The sequence below is a fragment of the Agelaius phoeniceus genome, chromosome 10 (genome assembly GCF_051311805.1).
Source record: "Agelaius phoeniceus isolate bAgePho1 chromosome 10, bAgePho1.hap1, whole genome shotgun sequence".
Lineage (NCBI taxonomy): Eukaryota > Metazoa > Chordata > Aves > Passeriformes > Icteridae > Agelaius > Agelaius phoeniceus.
In genome coordinates, this window is record NC_135274.1 from 20,385,847 (window position 1) to 20,402,864 (window position 17,018).

General features: G+C 44.8%; 1 protein-coding gene across 5 annotated transcripts in view; it reads right to left on the bottom strand.

Annotated features, from left to right (window-relative positions):
* Window positions 1-15,776, bottom strand: part of USP13 (ubiquitin specific peptidase 13) — a 50,234-nt gene extending 34,458 nt beyond the window's left edge. For 4 of the 5 annotated variants that reach the window (XR_013183694.1, XM_077184108.1, XM_077184107.1 and 1 more), the window contains exons 1-3: window positions 15,381-15,776; window positions 6,343-6,468; window positions 2,293-2,353 (exon numbers count right to left, since the gene is read on the bottom strand). Coding sequence is in view for 4 of the 5 variants with exons in the window: in XM_077184108.1 (XP_077040223.1) it covers window positions 2,293-2,353; window positions 6,343-6,468; window positions 15,381-15,533 (340 nt within the window). In the remaining variant the exon portion in view is untranslated. The remainder of the gene's footprint in view (window positions 1-2,292; window positions 2,354-6,342; window positions 6,469-15,380) is intronic. The other variant, XM_054639315.2, reaches the window with a different exon arrangement.
* Between the last annotated feature and the right edge of the window lie 1,242 nt (window positions 15,777-17,018).

Here is a 17,018-nt window from a genome sequence, read left to right on the forward strand (position 1 = left end):
CCCAGCCCAAGAAAGACAGGGAACTGATGCAGAGGGCCCACTGAAAGGCTACAAAGATAATTAGGGGACTGAAGCATCTCTCTGATGGGGACAAGCTGGGCCTGTTCAGCCTGGAAAAGAGACTGAGAGGGATCTTATCAGGGCACAGAATATCTTCAGGACAGCTGTCAAGAAGATGGGGCCAGATTCTCTCCAGCAGTGCCCAGAAATATGGGAAGTTACATCTAAATATGAAAAAATCTTCCCTACTTTGAGGGTGACAGAGCACTGGAACAGGCTGCCAGGAGAGCTCATGGAGTGTCCTTCTCTGGAGATATTAAATATGCCTGGATAGGATTGTGAGCAGCCTGTTCTACATGAACCTGCTCCAGCAGGGGATTGGACTTGATGATCTCCAGAGGTCCCTTCCAACCCCAACCATTCTGTGATAGTGCCCAAGGTCACAAGGAGAAAGACAGAATTAAAACAATTTGTTTAGATGAGATCAGCAGTTCTGAACCAATGAAAAATATGTTGGATTAAGAGATAAGACACCAAATTTTGCTAACCACCTCTGCTGCTGTCACATGCAAAATGATCAAATCAGACACCTCTCTGTGCTTTTGTTTCCTCAGCTGTGAAGAAGGACAGGAATAATCTTTGTTCTTTGGCCATCTAAGCATGGCCAAAACCAGTGATATCTGCTGATCCAAAGAAGTGGACACAATGCATGTGGAAGCATGGAAGTACTGCCTCCAGGAACAGAGCAGACCTGGTAGCAGTTCACTGCCAGCCAGCAGGGGCTGCAATGAAGGCTGCATAGAACAATAGACCAGAGGAGACACATTTTCAAAAGTGCATTAGATTCCAGAAGTGCTGGATGAAATGGGATAGATCCACATCCTAAACTCACCCCAGTGAAACTGCACTGCCCTCAGGAGCTCCCTTGGAACTGCTGCTCAAGACCTACTCAGAGGGAACAAAATGCTCATGCACAAGGGTGGAATTTGAGGATTTCAACGTGGCACATTGAAATGTACCCTCTGCTGGTACCCTTTGTGCTGGCACACCTCAGTGACAGGGGCCTTCAGGTGTATGCAGAAGATCAGCAGGAACAAAATTTGAACGTGCATTTGTACTTTGTATTTACACTCACACTGCTAACACTGTACAACCACTGCTGCACTGCAGCCAGCTTTGTTTCTGAACCAATGATTCTGTAAGCATCCAGTGACAATCATGATTTTCAATGTAAACTGGCAGTAAATGGCATTTAGAGCAGCCTCTGTGATGCAACAGTCTCTTCCTACAAGTTTAACTTTTTTATGACTCATTTTCAGTCTTTTTTCTTTCTCAGCCCTCCTTGCAAGACTTATTTACATTAACAACAACAATTTAATCAATCACAATCTGCAAAGACCTCTTAGGGACACATTCCACAGATCAAAGCAATCCCAGCAGAAGGTCATTCTATTGTTTCTCTTTAGCCATAAGAGCTGGCAATTGTAAAAAAAACATTCCACCTTTTCGTTACCTGAAGAAAAATTCACTATTCACTATTAATACAGAGACAATAAATAATAGATGAATTGGAGAAACACCACAAGCTGTGGGAGAAGAGAGAATCCAGGCTTTTCATCACATTCTCCTCATCCATATTTATGAGTCACTCAGGTTTTCTGGGTAATCTGAATAAATGGATTTTGGATGATATGGGTATGGTAAGAAAACTGCTTTCCATGAAGCAAGGGAATAGAACTGTGGACATAACAGAATTAGAGATGGTCATGGTGTATGTGCAGTTGTATTCATTACAGGAGAGACCACAACATCACTGAAGAACATCTACCTGTGTAACAAGTTTAAAATGGTAACAACCCTTCCTATGACCAGCTGCTGAGCAGAACAGAGCCACACTGAGGCCCTAATAAATCTAAACATTAAGTATGGGCCAACATTCTAATAAAAGAGTGCTTTTTGGAAATTCCTGAGAGAGAGAATGGACAGAATTAGTAAAAAAGTGCCTTTCAAAGCCTAGGCTGTTTTAGAATAGTTGAGGATCTATTTTACATTAAAATGTTTCATGTATATATAAACACATCTTTCAGTATGCACCAAAATGGTTAAGAAACACTTATTTGCCTGGAAAACCTTTAAAATCTACAACCAGAAGTTAAAAAGAAAACCAAAACAAACAGCAGGAAATGAAAACCCAAAAGGAGCCCCAGAGCCAGACACAATGGTGGGCAGAACCCAAGTCCACATGCAGACAGGGTCAGAAAAGGACTGTGTGAAAGCAGCTGCTCACAATACCTAAAAATAGCTTAGCATTCCTCCTTTTTGGTAAAGCTCCACCAGATGCTCCTGGTACCTTCTGGAAAGAGAGAAAGAAACAATTAAAAATCCATCAAGTGAGACAAGAGTAAACCTGCATCAACCCCTCCCATCAAACCAGTCCTTGGTGAGCAAGGATGCAAATGCTCTTTGCTCCCCTCTGACTCTGGGACTCATCAGTGCCCAGCACCCCATGGACAGAGGGAGCCTCCACCTGAGTCCCTCACTCTTGGCTTGCTGGCAAATTGATCAGAGGGTGTCCCACAGCCACCAGGGGTGGCAGCTGTTCTGCCACCAAGGCAGAGACACCCAGAGACACCACTCAAACCTCTCTCCACTAGATCCCCAACAGTATTTCTCAATGACTAAAGCCTAGTTGGAGAGAAGAAAAGGCAATTATCTGCATAAAGGATTCAACCCTTCACAACTGATTCCAGTAGGACGACTTTGCTTTGATGTGTTAGTTGGGTTCATTTTCTTCTATCCAGAAAAAAAGGTCTTTTCCATCAGGATCTACACCTAATTCCATTAATCCAAATTACCACCACATTTTCTAAATATTAGAAAGTATGGAGGAAATTCGACAACACTCAAGCAATTGTTAGTGGGGGATTTGATTGTATTTTTTAATTTAAGCACCATAGCAAAAAACAGTAACTTCCAAATGAGATTAACTACTTTTGCAGTTCAGAATACCTCAGACTACAAAGGAAAACCCACCTAACTGTGGAAATGTCAAAGCCAGTGCACTCACTCCTTAAGCTGTTTATTAAACAGCACCATTAAATCAAATTAAATCAAAAAAGCCTCTGTGGCTATTTGGTGCCAACATGATGCATGATGTAGTGTGTAATGTTAGTGTAACTGGCAAGGTTGTTAGGCAACTTTTTTTTTTTTTTTTAATAATAATATTGAGATACAACAGGTGGAGAGGAAGCGGCCAAGAACCTGTCAGCCCACAGGGAAAGTTCATGCTTGCCTCTGCCCCTTCACAGGCAAAAGGGTCACATATTTTGGGTGGTTCCCTTCACCATGTAAATTAAAGCTTTGGCCTCAGCAAACTGCTTTAATCATCAGTGGGGTCTTATACATCATAGGAAAATTTTCCATTCTTAGAAAGAGCAGATGCTGACAAACACCCCTTGGCTGCATTTAAGAACAGAATCCATTATCCACATAGAAAAGCCCTAGGGAAAAGCCAGGGTTGCAACTCCAGCAGTTCAAATAAAAATAAAAATTCCTCAATGAACTGGAAAAAGCATGCAGAATATTTCTTTCTTTAATGCTACTGGAATTTAACAAGTGGGAAGGAAGTAACCAGGAATCTATTTTAAATTTATTTTAAATCTTTTTTAAAAAGCAGCAGCAAGAAACAACATAACCCAATTGCAAATACATTATGAATAAATTACACATTCTCAGAGGACTATATTTCCAGAACTAAAAAAAAAAAAATGTTTTTTCCAATACTAGGAAACTCCAGTTGAATTCTGATGTCACCAAGTGTGATATTGTGAAAGTTATGAACACTAGAGATTGCAAAGAAGAAAGAATTCACATGGAATGCTTATATTTAACTCAGGCTGACAATGATTTCAGCTTGATTTTTCCAAATAAAAATACATCAGAATCAAAGCTTGCTCAATGCTCCTGAAACACCCACAACCTGACAGTCTTTTTCTTACCTTGTCAGAAATCACTGAAAACATTCTCCATTCACAAACTCTTTTTTTGTTTCTAACAGATGTGACACACCCAACAAATGGGAGTGACATGAGGCATCAGCAGTGACACTAAATTCCATTTGTGATGCTCCTTGGACAAGGTGACAGTGCAGCCTGTTCTGCTGTCTCTCACTTTTTATAACAGCATCATCCCTGGATAGCATCCAGAAACCTATCCCTGCAGGAAATCTTTGTGCTTCTCTGCCCAGGGTTTTCAACAGGGCTGAGGTATCACTACAAGCTGAAGCTCTGCCTGGAAATGAACAGCACCCAGGCAGTTGTATAAAGTCATACACTACAGAGAAGAGGCTGAGTTAAAAATCCTCATGAATGTAACACTGTGGAAAAGGAAAAATAAAAATCAATTTCCTTCATCTAGCTAAGAATTTTACCAGGGGGTGCTCCATAACTTGTGCCCACCTCTGATGATTCAGCAGAGGCCTCTGGTACTGAGCTGCCATGGGCAGATGCTCCAGCTCTACTTGAGCCAGCAGGCTGAAGATGTGACCCTTATTTTCTAATTGAATTGTGACAAGATACACAAATGACATTTATTCCAAACTTCTTGGGAAGCAACCTGGGATTTCTGCAGCAATGCAGTGCATTCTGCAAGGATGATGCCAAGGGAACCACAGGCAGGAATAGCAGCCTCACTATAAGAATCTTAAGATAGCACATCCAATGCCTTTGGCTTTACTGTATCCTACACCATTAAAAGCTTGGCTTCCAAAACCAAAACCACAATGCAGCATGTGCCAGACACTTCATAAAACACTTGATGTTTCACATTGCTCAAAGGAAAACATGGATGGCACTTAAGAAGAAAATAGTCATGGCAAAAAAAAAAAATCCACAGCCAATATATGAGGAATCCTGGCTATGAGCCCTATTAGATGATGCAATATTCACCTGCACTGTGTATCAAACCCTGTTTCCTGCCACATGACCCAGAGAACCAGTGAGTTGCCACCTTCCAGCACAGAGCCAGCCCCTCTGCTACATCATGATACACCCAGAGAAAAACAGGAACCACTGAACTTCTTCAGTCAAAGGGATTTGCAACACCAAACAACAGTTGGGATATTTGTTTCTCCATTTTGGGGTTCTTCAGCCTAACCTTTATCAGGAAAGGAATTTTTGAGGCCTCATTTTAACCCCAGTTTACCTGAACTTATGGAAGAAAGTTATATACAAGGAAAGCTGACAGGATTTTTGCCCACCTGTCTCTAGATAGCATCTTTCAGGAGTGTTAAATTCAGTCAGAAGAACCACTGCTAAAACCAGAGTAGGCTCTGCAAAAACTCAGTTAACAGAGTGAAGGAAAATGTTGGTATTGCCCTTAGAAGCAAAGGCAATTCTAAAGTATAACAAGCATCATTTACCATCTCATCCTGGAAGATATGCAATCCACCTCACTGTAACTCTGATAAAATATGAACATTCCTCTACTGGAAATAAGGTAAGTGGTGAGGGCACTTTATATAACTCAAGGCCTTTATCACCCAGGGGAAGCCTTGCTGTAGAATGAGAAACAAGGATTTTAACCCACTCCAAACAGTTATTGTTCTAAGCCCTCTAACTTGCCAACAGAGACAAAGCTTATGGCAGAGTGAGCTATAAGCAAACCCAGTGCCTTCCTTATAGCTCAGGTCAGAAGTAATTAAAAATCTTCTAAAGATGCCAGACAAACCACAGACAAGCAGAGCTTATAAAGCACAGGCTATTTGTGACTATATGATGGTATGGAAGAGCAGTGAACATGCACACCCATGTGTGGGGAAAGGCTAAATGAGGGCCAGCATTAATTTAAGCTAAGCTTGAGATCTCAGACCTGGTCAGGGTTTAACTGCACAGGAATCTTAGGATGAAAAGGAGTCCCGTCACCCTGAGATGAAACCTCATATGAAAAATAGAAATCAGCAGCTTCCAGTCAAATCTGAGCCAAACCCAGTAACTGTACACTTAAAAGGCAGGTTTCAGAAAATATTTAGCTATGTATAATGTGCACATAACATGCAGACAATATGTGCATGATACACAGAAATGAGAAGTGAAAAACATCACTAAAAGTCAGGAAGGAGCTGCCTTTAAGGTCTGACTCTTTAGGGCTTTTGATTCATCTCAGAACTGAAGCTGTAGGATTGCTTGGGATCCAAGCACCTGGATTTGATATCCAGCCCCAAATCTGAACGTGTGCATTTCAGTCACTCAGGACTCGGTCTGTGTGTCTGAAATGCATTACCCAGATGAGCACAAGAGACAGGAGCAGTGCTGGGGTGGCTCCCTGGCAAGGCACAGGTCTCACCTGTCTCAGGTGCCGTTTCAGGTGCAGGTAGACACACTGTCCCGTTTTCCGGTAATGCCGCTCGATGTGCTCCCTTCCAAATCCCAGAAAGGTGTTCATGCACACGTAGAGACCTCCTTCTGAGTCCTGCAAGGAATGGCACAAACACTTACAGCAGGGAAGGACAGGAAGGGCTCAGAACACAGACAAAAGAACCCCAAGAATTACAGACCATTTCAGTTATCAGGCACACACTTAAAATACGGCTTTCATAGCATATTATGGTGTTTACACTATCAGTCCTCTAAGAAACTTCCCCATCATATCATAACACATATCCCAAAACCTATAGAAACTCTTTGAAATTAGTTACTTTGCAACTATAGATTACTGAGTGTCCAAATTGGAAGTCTAGAAGTTAGTCTTGAAAAATTCCACTTGAGTGTCCAACCCATAGAGGTTCATAGACACAGAAATTTGTAAAGCATAGAAATAAGCATGAGCATTTATTTGAAATAGCAGAATTTCTTGTGGGCACTTGATTGCAAGAACATCATTCCAAACCAGAGAGGCACAGCAGAGTTGATGGTCCAGGGACTCTGCCACAACTTCTACAACTGATCACAATTTTGTCTGAGAAAAAAGATCTCGAGCCACCTCACAGCCCTCAAAACTGGCGAACAAAAACTTGACAAATGTTTTGTGTTCATTCTTCAGTATCGATCAGGGAACCTCTCCATTCATGCAATACAGAGCTTGGAGACAAGGGCATTACAAAAGGAATATAAAGATATATACTCCTGGTGCTGACATTTCAGTAACGTAAGCTGGCATCACTTTTTGCTCTCTCTAAAACTGATGCTGGCTGTTACCAGAGTCTTGCTCAATTTTAGCACCACTCTAAGATCTCTCCTACATCAGACTGCCAGGAGGACTTTCAGTCATCTGCTCATTGGTGTTGGATCAATTTTTCCAAGCCTCTAACATGTATTGTTTTGCGTAGGTGGTGCAGAACAAAGATTGAGCCTTTCAGAAGCTCTGTGACCTTCCTTCTATTGTGAGCATGTTTGTGCCGTTGCACAGCACAGAACATCTTGTGTTAAATTCCTCAAAGAACAACATGAACTGCACTCATTCATGGGCACCTCAGAAGTAAACGATAAATATATATATGAAATTAAGGATCATTATCTCCAGAAGCAAATCATATTAGACACATACACGCTCCCTGCTCTTCTATCCCGCATTCCAAATCCTTCTGCATTACCTCCTTCTGTAAGAAAGTCATGGATGTGTCCTCTACAAGATCCTAGAGGTACCCAGTCTAAATAAAAATATACAGTGTTGTCACTCTAGGTCTCAGGAACTTTGTTTAAAGTTTTGTTTTCCTGGAGATCATTCTCTCATTTTTTGGAGGGAATCCAAGAGACCACTGAACCATTTCTGAGGCAGCCTATGACAACAATCTGACACTTTCAGTATAGGAGCTAAATGTAGAGTCTGAGTAAGTTGGTTGTGGTTACTAACAAAACAGATGTTTCCCCAAGAGAGCACAGGCAGAGTGTTCTCTCCCACAGCTTGGAAAGAAGTGGACAGACTGTTCAAAAGCCCAAAAGGTCAAAGTAAAACAGAAGCCTGTGTGAAAAAGACACCTTTGTAGATGGCTGAGTAAAGGATTAGGCGCCTGTTTGCTGCTCAAAAAACACTCGACTGTGATCTAAGACAAACATTGTGCTGGTTAATTTAACCCCACTGAGCAGACAAACAGTTCTGGAAGGAATGATATTTTACATTGCCTGTGGCATGTAAATCTTTGTATTTGACAATCATCTTAGATGTGTGTGAAAGTTTATGCTGGAGGAAGGCAGCTTATCTGAAGCACTGGAGAGACTGTTCTACACCAGAAAAGCATAACTTCTCCTGACAGACAAAACCTTAGGAACTTTAGCTGATATTTTTCCCCTTCATTCTTGCTTGAGGCTGCAGCAGACATGTAGTGTGAAGTTCAGGATAAAGCAATGCATAAACATTCTCTTCCCTTATCACTCCAGTCTAAAGGCACTGCTGGGGCAGAAGCTTGTACTTGGTCAGGCTCCATCAAGGCCCACTCACAAGAGCAGGTTCAGCCCTCTCACCTTCTAAGCAGAAAGAAAAGGGATTGCTCCTCACTGTATTTCTGCTTGTGCTTTGCTGCTAAGGTGCTCATGGCATGCCAGGTGCTTCATTCAGATAGGGAAACAAACATACAGCCCACATCAGGGAGAAAAGTATTTTAAAAAAAGAAAAAAGAGCTGCTTTTACTTATTTAGACAGCAATTCATGTTTGGAGGAAGGAAAGAGGCAGAGAACCCCCAGGGAAAGAGAGGTAAAATGCACCAGTTGCTCCCTCTCAGACTCAAAAGCAGAGCAAGGAAGCTGGTGGGTGAGAGGCACACACAAGTGCCAGCCATGGGGACAGAGAGAGAGGGAGATGGCACCCCTGATTCCTGCTCATCCCTGATTCCTGCTCACCCCTGACTCCTGCTCATCCCTGATTCCTGCTCACCCCTCATTCCTGCTCACCCCTGATTCCTGCTCACCCCTCATTCCTGCTCACCCCTGATTCCTGCTCACTCCTCATTCCTGCTCACCCCTGATTCCTGCTCACTCCTCATTCTTGCTCACCCCTGATTCCTGCTCACTCCTCATTCCTGCTCACCCCTGATTCCTGCTCACCCCTCATTCCTGCTCACCCGATTCCTGCTCACCCCCTGATTCCTGCTCACACCTGATTCCTGCTCACCCCTGATTCCTGCTCACCCCTCATTCCTGCTCACCCCTCATTCCTGCTCACTCCCTCATTCCTTCTCACTCCTCATTCCTGCTCACTCCCTCATTCCTTCTCACCCCTCATTCCTGCTCACCCCTGATTCCTGCTCACCCCCTCGTTCCTGCTCACCCCTGATTCCTGCTCACCCCCTCATTCCTGCTCACCCCTCATTCCTGCTCACCCCTCATTCCTGCTCACCCCTCATTCCTGCTCACCCCCTCGTTCCTGCTCACCCCCTCGTTCCTGCTCACCCCTGATTCCTGCTCACCCCCTCATTCCTGCTCACCCCTCATTCCTGCTCACCCCTCATTCCACACTGCTTGTGGCACCAGACACCAACAGCTTCCAAGCACCCATAAGCTGATCAGGACTGAACTAATGGCCTCCATCCCATTATCAGCCCTCACAAACCATTTAGATCCCTCCGGGAAATTTAAGGTTTAGCAATTTCAGCTCCTGCAGTGGCTCAGACAACAATGACTTTGTACAAACACAAGGGCTGTGGTGATCTCCTAACATGGCAAACAGTTGCAGACTCAGGAACAGTGTCTCATGCACAGGTACTTGCTTTAGATCCTCTGGAACAATGGCAAAATTTGCAAAGAGAGTATCAAGAAGAGAGTAAAATGGCACCTGGAGTCTCCACATGTCTCCACATCCAAATGTGAAGAATAAAAAGGTGATCCATCCTGTCATATATAAATAAAATGTACCTGTTATGAGACAGGATCACTGTCCTTGTGCATTCTACCATGGTTTCCATGAGAATTTCCATACAAAATTCATGCCCATATAGGCTGCTACAGGCTCTGCTCAGGCTGTCTGTTCACCAGGAATCACCACAAATTAATCTGGCTGTGGTCACAAGAGTCTTGCTGTATAATTCCAATCCAATCTTTAATATATTTGAAAAGTTACAGGACCATCCCTAACATACACACATTGCACTGGATCCCACAATAGTCTAACTAAATTACACATATTTTATTTCGGGACAGGCTGAAAAAGAACAACAGATGTTTTGGCACTTAATATTCATCTCAACAACACATAATAATTTACAATGAGGAACAAAAAGAAAGCCTGTCTCTCTGTCATGTACCAATATTACCTACATTGAAACACGGAGGAAAAAAAAACACAGCAAACCACAGACAACCAGCTGAACAGAACAGGCCAAAGAGATGGCTCCTGCAAACAAAAAGTTCATTTTTAAGTTTCCACTGCAGTAAATGTAGTTACTTCTGGGGTGGGTTGGGGGAACCAACACAAAAAATGTGTGCTAAGGCCAAGAATATATCTAGTCACATTCAAAAGAAATGTGGGATATGAGCAGTGGTGTGAGTCTGCCTTTTAGAGAACTGCCCTCTGTCACCCAAAGGTGACAGGAAAGTAATGGAGACTAAAGGAAAGCAGAAAAGGAATAATAAGAGGGTAAAATTGGGGATCGGGTAAAAAAATGATGAGAGGGAGAAGCAACAGAATCAGAATAAGGAATGGAAGGACACTGACATATGCAAAACATTGAAGTCAAAATACACACGAGCAGTGAAGAGGAGCCAGGTACTACTGGAACTGGTGAGAGATGAGAGATGGGAAAAGAAGAGCTGGGTTGGGCAGAGAAAGGACAAAGGATGTGGAAGTAGGAAATAAATTACAGGCCCAGTAACTGGGCTGTTAACTTGAAGTGCAAAAGAAATCCTTCCCCTGCTCTTCCTTTACAAAAGCACGGGATAGCAGTGGAAATTTCCCTAGAAGCAAATTAATTCACAATTGCTTAACAAAGATTCCTGGTACCTCTGTTGTAGCTTCTGAAAGGGCACATGCACAAGGCCAATCCAGTACAGCACTTAAAACATTTCCTGGGAAGAAAAAAGCTGTATGGGCCAGTCAGCCACTAAACCAAACCCAAACCTCCACTCCAAGAGGTGCATGGACTGCTCACACCCACCTATAAATCACAGCTGGACTCCAGAGCAGTGCTATGAATTCCAAAGCAGTGTCTTGGACAAGTGACACGCACAGGCAGGATCAAAGCTTCACAGTTAGTGAGCAAATACAATGGCAAAACTAATGCTGGGTCAGGAGTGCTTCTAACCTGCAGGAATACTTCCACCCATCCCTCCCCACTGTTTGGGGCAGCTTATCCAGGTGAGGCTGTGTGAGCCCCTGGCAGAGGTGTCTGAGATCCACCAGGGCTGATTGCCAAGCTCCAGCCCAGTTCTGCAGCCCCAGCAGTGCCACCTGAGATGTGGGGATTCTGCTTTGTGCAGAAACCTGGCTGTACAGCTCTGTTGGTCACAAAAAGAGTGCTGTCCTTCCAGAACAGAAAAGCTGGGGAGAAGAGCTGAGAGGAAAATTGATGGTTCCACAGCAGAGCTCCAGCACTTGTCTGCATCTCTGTATTTATCCTGACACTCTGGGTACCTCAGAATTCAGGTCTCTCTGCTGCCCAAAATACTCCTGTCCAGCACCACTCTGGGTAACAGGATGGTCAGTGACACATAAAGAGGAAAAGGCTAGTAAGATCCAAATTTAAATCAACTCCAAGGAAATGCACAATGCACATACACCCTGGTTGTTCTCCCAAGCACCACAGTTATTTCTCATGTGTGAACCACTGCAGGCACAACTTCTGCTGATATTACCACTCACCAACTTCAGAAGAGCAGTGAGTTAACTGATGTGAACCAGCTGAGTGGCCTGGTGCACTTCCAGCCAGCAAAACACTCCCCATGTGACAGCTTTGGCATGTCCTGTCAAGCAGCAGTACCACACTGCTCTGACTTTTCAGGTGATCACCCACCACCAAGCAATTGACTGCCTCCCTAACTGGAGGTCATTTTGCAGCTAGGCCAACATCCTCATCTGGAGTACTCCCTTTGTCTTGGTGTGTTCAGTCCTCTTGTTTCTCCTCTGCTGCTCTCATTCCATCAATAGAGACAAGATCCAAGCCTACCCCTCACAGACACAGGCCTCAGTGACTTCCTGATTTTCCTCAAGGAATATTGACCAAAGGAGCTGCCAGACAGGAGGTGCTTATTTCTAGAATGTTTTATGCAACACAATCACCAACTTCCCTTACACACTCCAGTCTCTCAAGGATTTCAGTCTCAACTGCACAACCAACAGCAGAGCATCAGCTCAGCTCAGACTTTGGGAATTGTCCCAACATAACCATTACAGAGTTCCCAAGCCACAAAAATGAAGTCAGCAAGATTCACAAAGGAAGCTGTTGTCAGCAGCAAGGTTTTCCAGCAGAGCAAAGCCAAACTTTCAGCTGCTCAAACAAACACAGTCCTGCACTCTACAGAGCCAGCCTGCCCGGTCCTGTCACCGTGTCAGGCTCATGGGCTGTGCTGGGGTTGTCACCATTGCCCTTTGTGGGGAAGGTTTCAGGGCACATCCACGTGCAGCATCCACAGCTCACATTAAGCCATTTTTATGCCCCAGTTTGCATCCCTTTGCCAGCTGTTGTCTCTTCCCCAGATGTGTCACTCTCACAGCCAGTGACAGGAATGGAGAGAATGGCATGGAGCTGTCTCAGGGGAGGTTTAGGTTGGATATGGAAAGGTTTTTCACCCAGAGGGTGGTTGGACACTGAAGCAGGCTCCCCAGAGAAGTGGTCACAGCACCAAGCCTGATGGAGCTGAAGAAGTGCTTGGACATAGTGGGATTGTTGGGGTGTCCTGTGCAGGGCCAGGAGTTGGCTCAATGACCCTCATGGGTCTTTTCCAACTCAGCATATTCTATGACTCTACAATTCTGTGATAAATGATCAGATGCTTTTGAGACCAGGGCACATTAAAAGGTGGAATTTCCAAAGCTGAGTATTATCCTTCTAAAAAAATAATAGTACAACAAAAGATTATTTAACGCAACCTTCATATCTTCTGCATTTCACTGAACACAAAGTCAGGCTCATCCACCAAAAGAGGAAGAGAAGTCACAGTGGACAAAATAGAAGAGAAGAAACCTACAGCACAGGTTGGAGATGTGGAAAAAGTCACCAGGAGGCATGACTGCACCTCAGACCTGAATAATGAGAGGTGCAGGATTTTGTCAGCCAAGTTGCAGGGAGGTGGTTGGCTCAAATAGCTGCTGGGTCAATCCCTGGAGGAAGCAATACTCAACACTAGGCCAGGTTTGTGTTTTGTAGGCAGCCTGCCTTCCCTCCTCAATTCCTGTACAAAGGAATGGCTACTTGGAGTAGGAGCCCTCATCAGAGAAACACAGTTTTTCTAGAAGACATCAAAAAATCTCAAAAAATTAATTAAAATATAAATAATAAATGACATATTTTTCTCATCCAATAAGCCAAGCAAACTAAAAAGTGTCACTAGGTCTCTTAAGTGCAAAGAAATTTGCCTCCTGCTCCTGCCAACTTTCCAGGGACCAACCCCAGTATGTTCCATTGGAAGAAGGCCAAATCTAAAGACATTAATTTCTCATCTGTTTGTATTTCTAACAATACCACCTCTCTGACAAGATCACCACGATACAGTTAATCCACGTGGAACAAACACACTAAATAGCCACTTGTACTTCCAGCTCTCACTTCTGAAGTCTCTCAGCTAATGACTCTCACTGTAGCACAAAGGTGACATTGTTCTCAGATCTTCATCCAAGAAAGATTTAAACCTCATGGAAAAGGAACCTCAAGCAGTTTTGAGAACAATCAGTGAAGCTGCCTCTATCCACTGGAAGATGCACTACACAAACCCAGAGAAGATGACACAACTGACAGAGGGACAAACAGGGCTGCAAAAACCACATTAAGCTTTGGAAGTAGAAGAGCTTTAGCTGTGCTCAGTTGAGGCTTGTTGCACACGGTGGTGATTGATTGTTCTTTAATCTGTAGCAGTATTTTACATCCCTCCCTCCTTGTTAACAGAAATTTTTATAAACCATAATATCGAATAAGCCTGAAAGTGTTACTAAAAGCAACAACCATGTGCTCACCCAAGCAGAAATCTGAAGGAAAGAATGTGGTGTATTGATTTTCCCCCGCCAAAACCTCCTTAAGTATATAATGCAATTATCGCCTCTGCGGTGGAGTCCGATTTGGCAGTTCTAATCAGCCCAGCTCCCAGTACAGTCAGGGCTGCTGGGTGACACTTGAGATCTGAAGAGTGTGGGTAAAAATAACCTCTGTTCAACAAGACATGACAAACACCAGACAGCTGAGTCACCTTTAAAATCAAGTCTGATTTTCTGTATTAAAAGGAATTATCAAAAAGAGGGGGAATTATCAAATAGAAGGGGATAAAGGATTCCAAAAATGTCTCTGAAATGTAACTTTTAATGAATATTCTGTAATGCAATGAGCTTCCTTCTGATTGCTGCCATTGACATTAACATCAACATAGAGTGCTCAATCACCTTTGGGAAACCTCAGTTTCCTGTGGAGAAGCAACTTTTAATAAAATTTTCAACCTCTTTTGATAAAGTCTAATTTCTAAGCACCTGTTTCTTACAAAGCACTGCCCATTTATGAAGGCTTCCAGTATTAGCAGTGAAGTTAAAAACTGAGTCAGGCCCCAGATCTGCCATGGAACACATGCAATCTGTGGATGCTGGTGGAAATAACGCCACAGAAAGTTTACTGCACATGAAATATTCATCTAACAGCAAACCAACCAAGCTGGTGGGGAAATACTACAAGTCCATTGAAGTTCAGTGATGTAACTGAAACCCTTGGGGAGAAAGTGTTTCAGGGGAACTTCCACGCTGATTTGCAGGATGAGCCTTCACCTTGAAAGCTTTCTATGAAGATTTTGAATAGAACGAGCACGGAGGCAGTAGAAAAGCAAATTAATTGACATCTGCTCGCCGAAATAAACCAAGGAGAAGGCCATTACTCTCCCTTTTTAACTACCTCGGTGTGAAAGCAAAAGCAGGGCTCCGGGTGGAGCAGACAGACCCCGACAAGCAGAGCAAGCAGGGAAGCTTCCCCAAAACCACAAAATCCCGGTGTCCAAGCAACCACTTCAGAACGCCTCGAAGGAGGAAAACAAACGAACAAACGCAGGAAGGACGAGCCGGCGGCGATGTGCGGGAGCGCCGCGACCCGGGCCGGGCAGCGGCGGCGGGGCGAGGGCCCGCGGCAGGTGGAGGAAGGGCTGGGGCGGCTCGGCAGCCTGAGGGGAGGCAGCGGCCCGGGCAGGGTGCGAGGGGCTGCGGCGGGGAGGGGAAGGGGCCGCGGCGGGCGGGGGCGCGGAGGCAGCCGGGGGTGGATCGCTGCACTCACGGGCGAGTCGTAGGAGAAGGCACATTCCGTCTTGAAGACCCGGTCCCCTGACTTGGGCACCCGGATCGTGGGCATGTAGGGGACGAGCAGCTCGCCCAGGTCCCCGGAGGCCATCTGCGCATCGCCGCCGCGGAAGAGCGCGGCCCGCTGCATCCTCCTTCCCTCCCTTCCCTCCCTTCCCTTCCCTTCCCTCCCGGCTGCCCTCCCGCCCTCGCTCCCGGCCGCCCGCCCTCCCTGCCGAGCCGCTCTGCGCGGGCGATGGAGGCGGCGGGCAGCCGGGCCCGGGGCAGGGCGGCGGCGGGAGCCGGGCCCGAGGGAGGGCTGGGGGAGGGAAGATGCTATTTTTAATCCAATGGCAGCGGCAGCGGCACCAGCTGCGGCGGCGGCACTCGGGGGTCCCGGCGGGGGCGGGCGAGGGGCAGGGCAGTGGGGCGGGATCGCCGCCGGGGCCCCGCGTCTCGCCCGAAAACCTTCGCTCTCAGCGGGGCGGCACGGAGGCTTGGCCCCTGGGCTCTCCGGGTAGCCCGGGGAAGGTTTCCCTCTGACCGCTAATACTCTGTTATACGCTCTGTTATTTAGTTTTAAGCTTTTAAAGACTACATAAATATATATATATGTGTGTGCATGTATGTATGTATATACATATATATACATAGATATGTATATATATTTACATATATATATGTATATGGAAGTATATGGAAGTATATAACTGTATATGTACATATATATATATATGTATATACATCTGTCTATGTATCTATGTTTGTATGAAATACACGCAGTAAAGAATCTCTCCTCTGTATTTTCATTCTCAGCCCCTCATTGTGGCACAGGTGTCTCACATGGCTCTGGCAGGTCCCACCTGGCCTGTGCTGACAGGTGGGATGTCCCCACCTTCCAGAAGAGCAGGTCGGTGTGGGGGGATACAGGCTGGGAATGGCCAGCGTGGGATGCTCGAGAAGCCTGTGGCAGTGCCAGGAGCCAACTCCCAATTTCATGGCTTCAGGGGCAGTGCCTTTACCTTAAAATGCCCTTTTTTGGCCTTTGCTGTGTTTCTCTCTGCTCTTCACTTTGCAAGAGTAACGTCAGAGGAGAAATAAGAGTGATCTTTGTAGGGAAAAAAATATTGCTGCTGTTTTCAAGCAGTAGCCAATAACTACTACATATGCCTGGCAGCAACAGCATTAAAGAAAGGACCAGTCCATGTAAAATGAAGATGCATAGAACAGATGAGTTGCCTTCCACCCATCATCCACAATATATCCAAGGACTCATTGATCACTTTCAAGGAGGTGATGTGACCTTTGCTAGAACCACCTTTTACCTCAAAATTAAAATTTTCAAAAAGTGGTTCTAGGAAAATCTCAAAAACAGAATTGAAAAATGTTTGTACCCAGCTATGAGCAGGCTGTGAGGATGAGCAGGGTAGCACAGTGTTCTCAGCAATTTTCACAACTGAAAAATCCAGTGTTGGGAACAATGTGAAACACTGTGGGCAGAATGTGATGTCCATGGAGACTTACTGAAAAACAGACATTACATCAGACTTGCAAGCATCATTGGATGTTGGATAAAAAACACTAATGCAGGGTCAGACAGGTTTATTTTACCTGAGGAGACTTTGTGCTTTTTTAA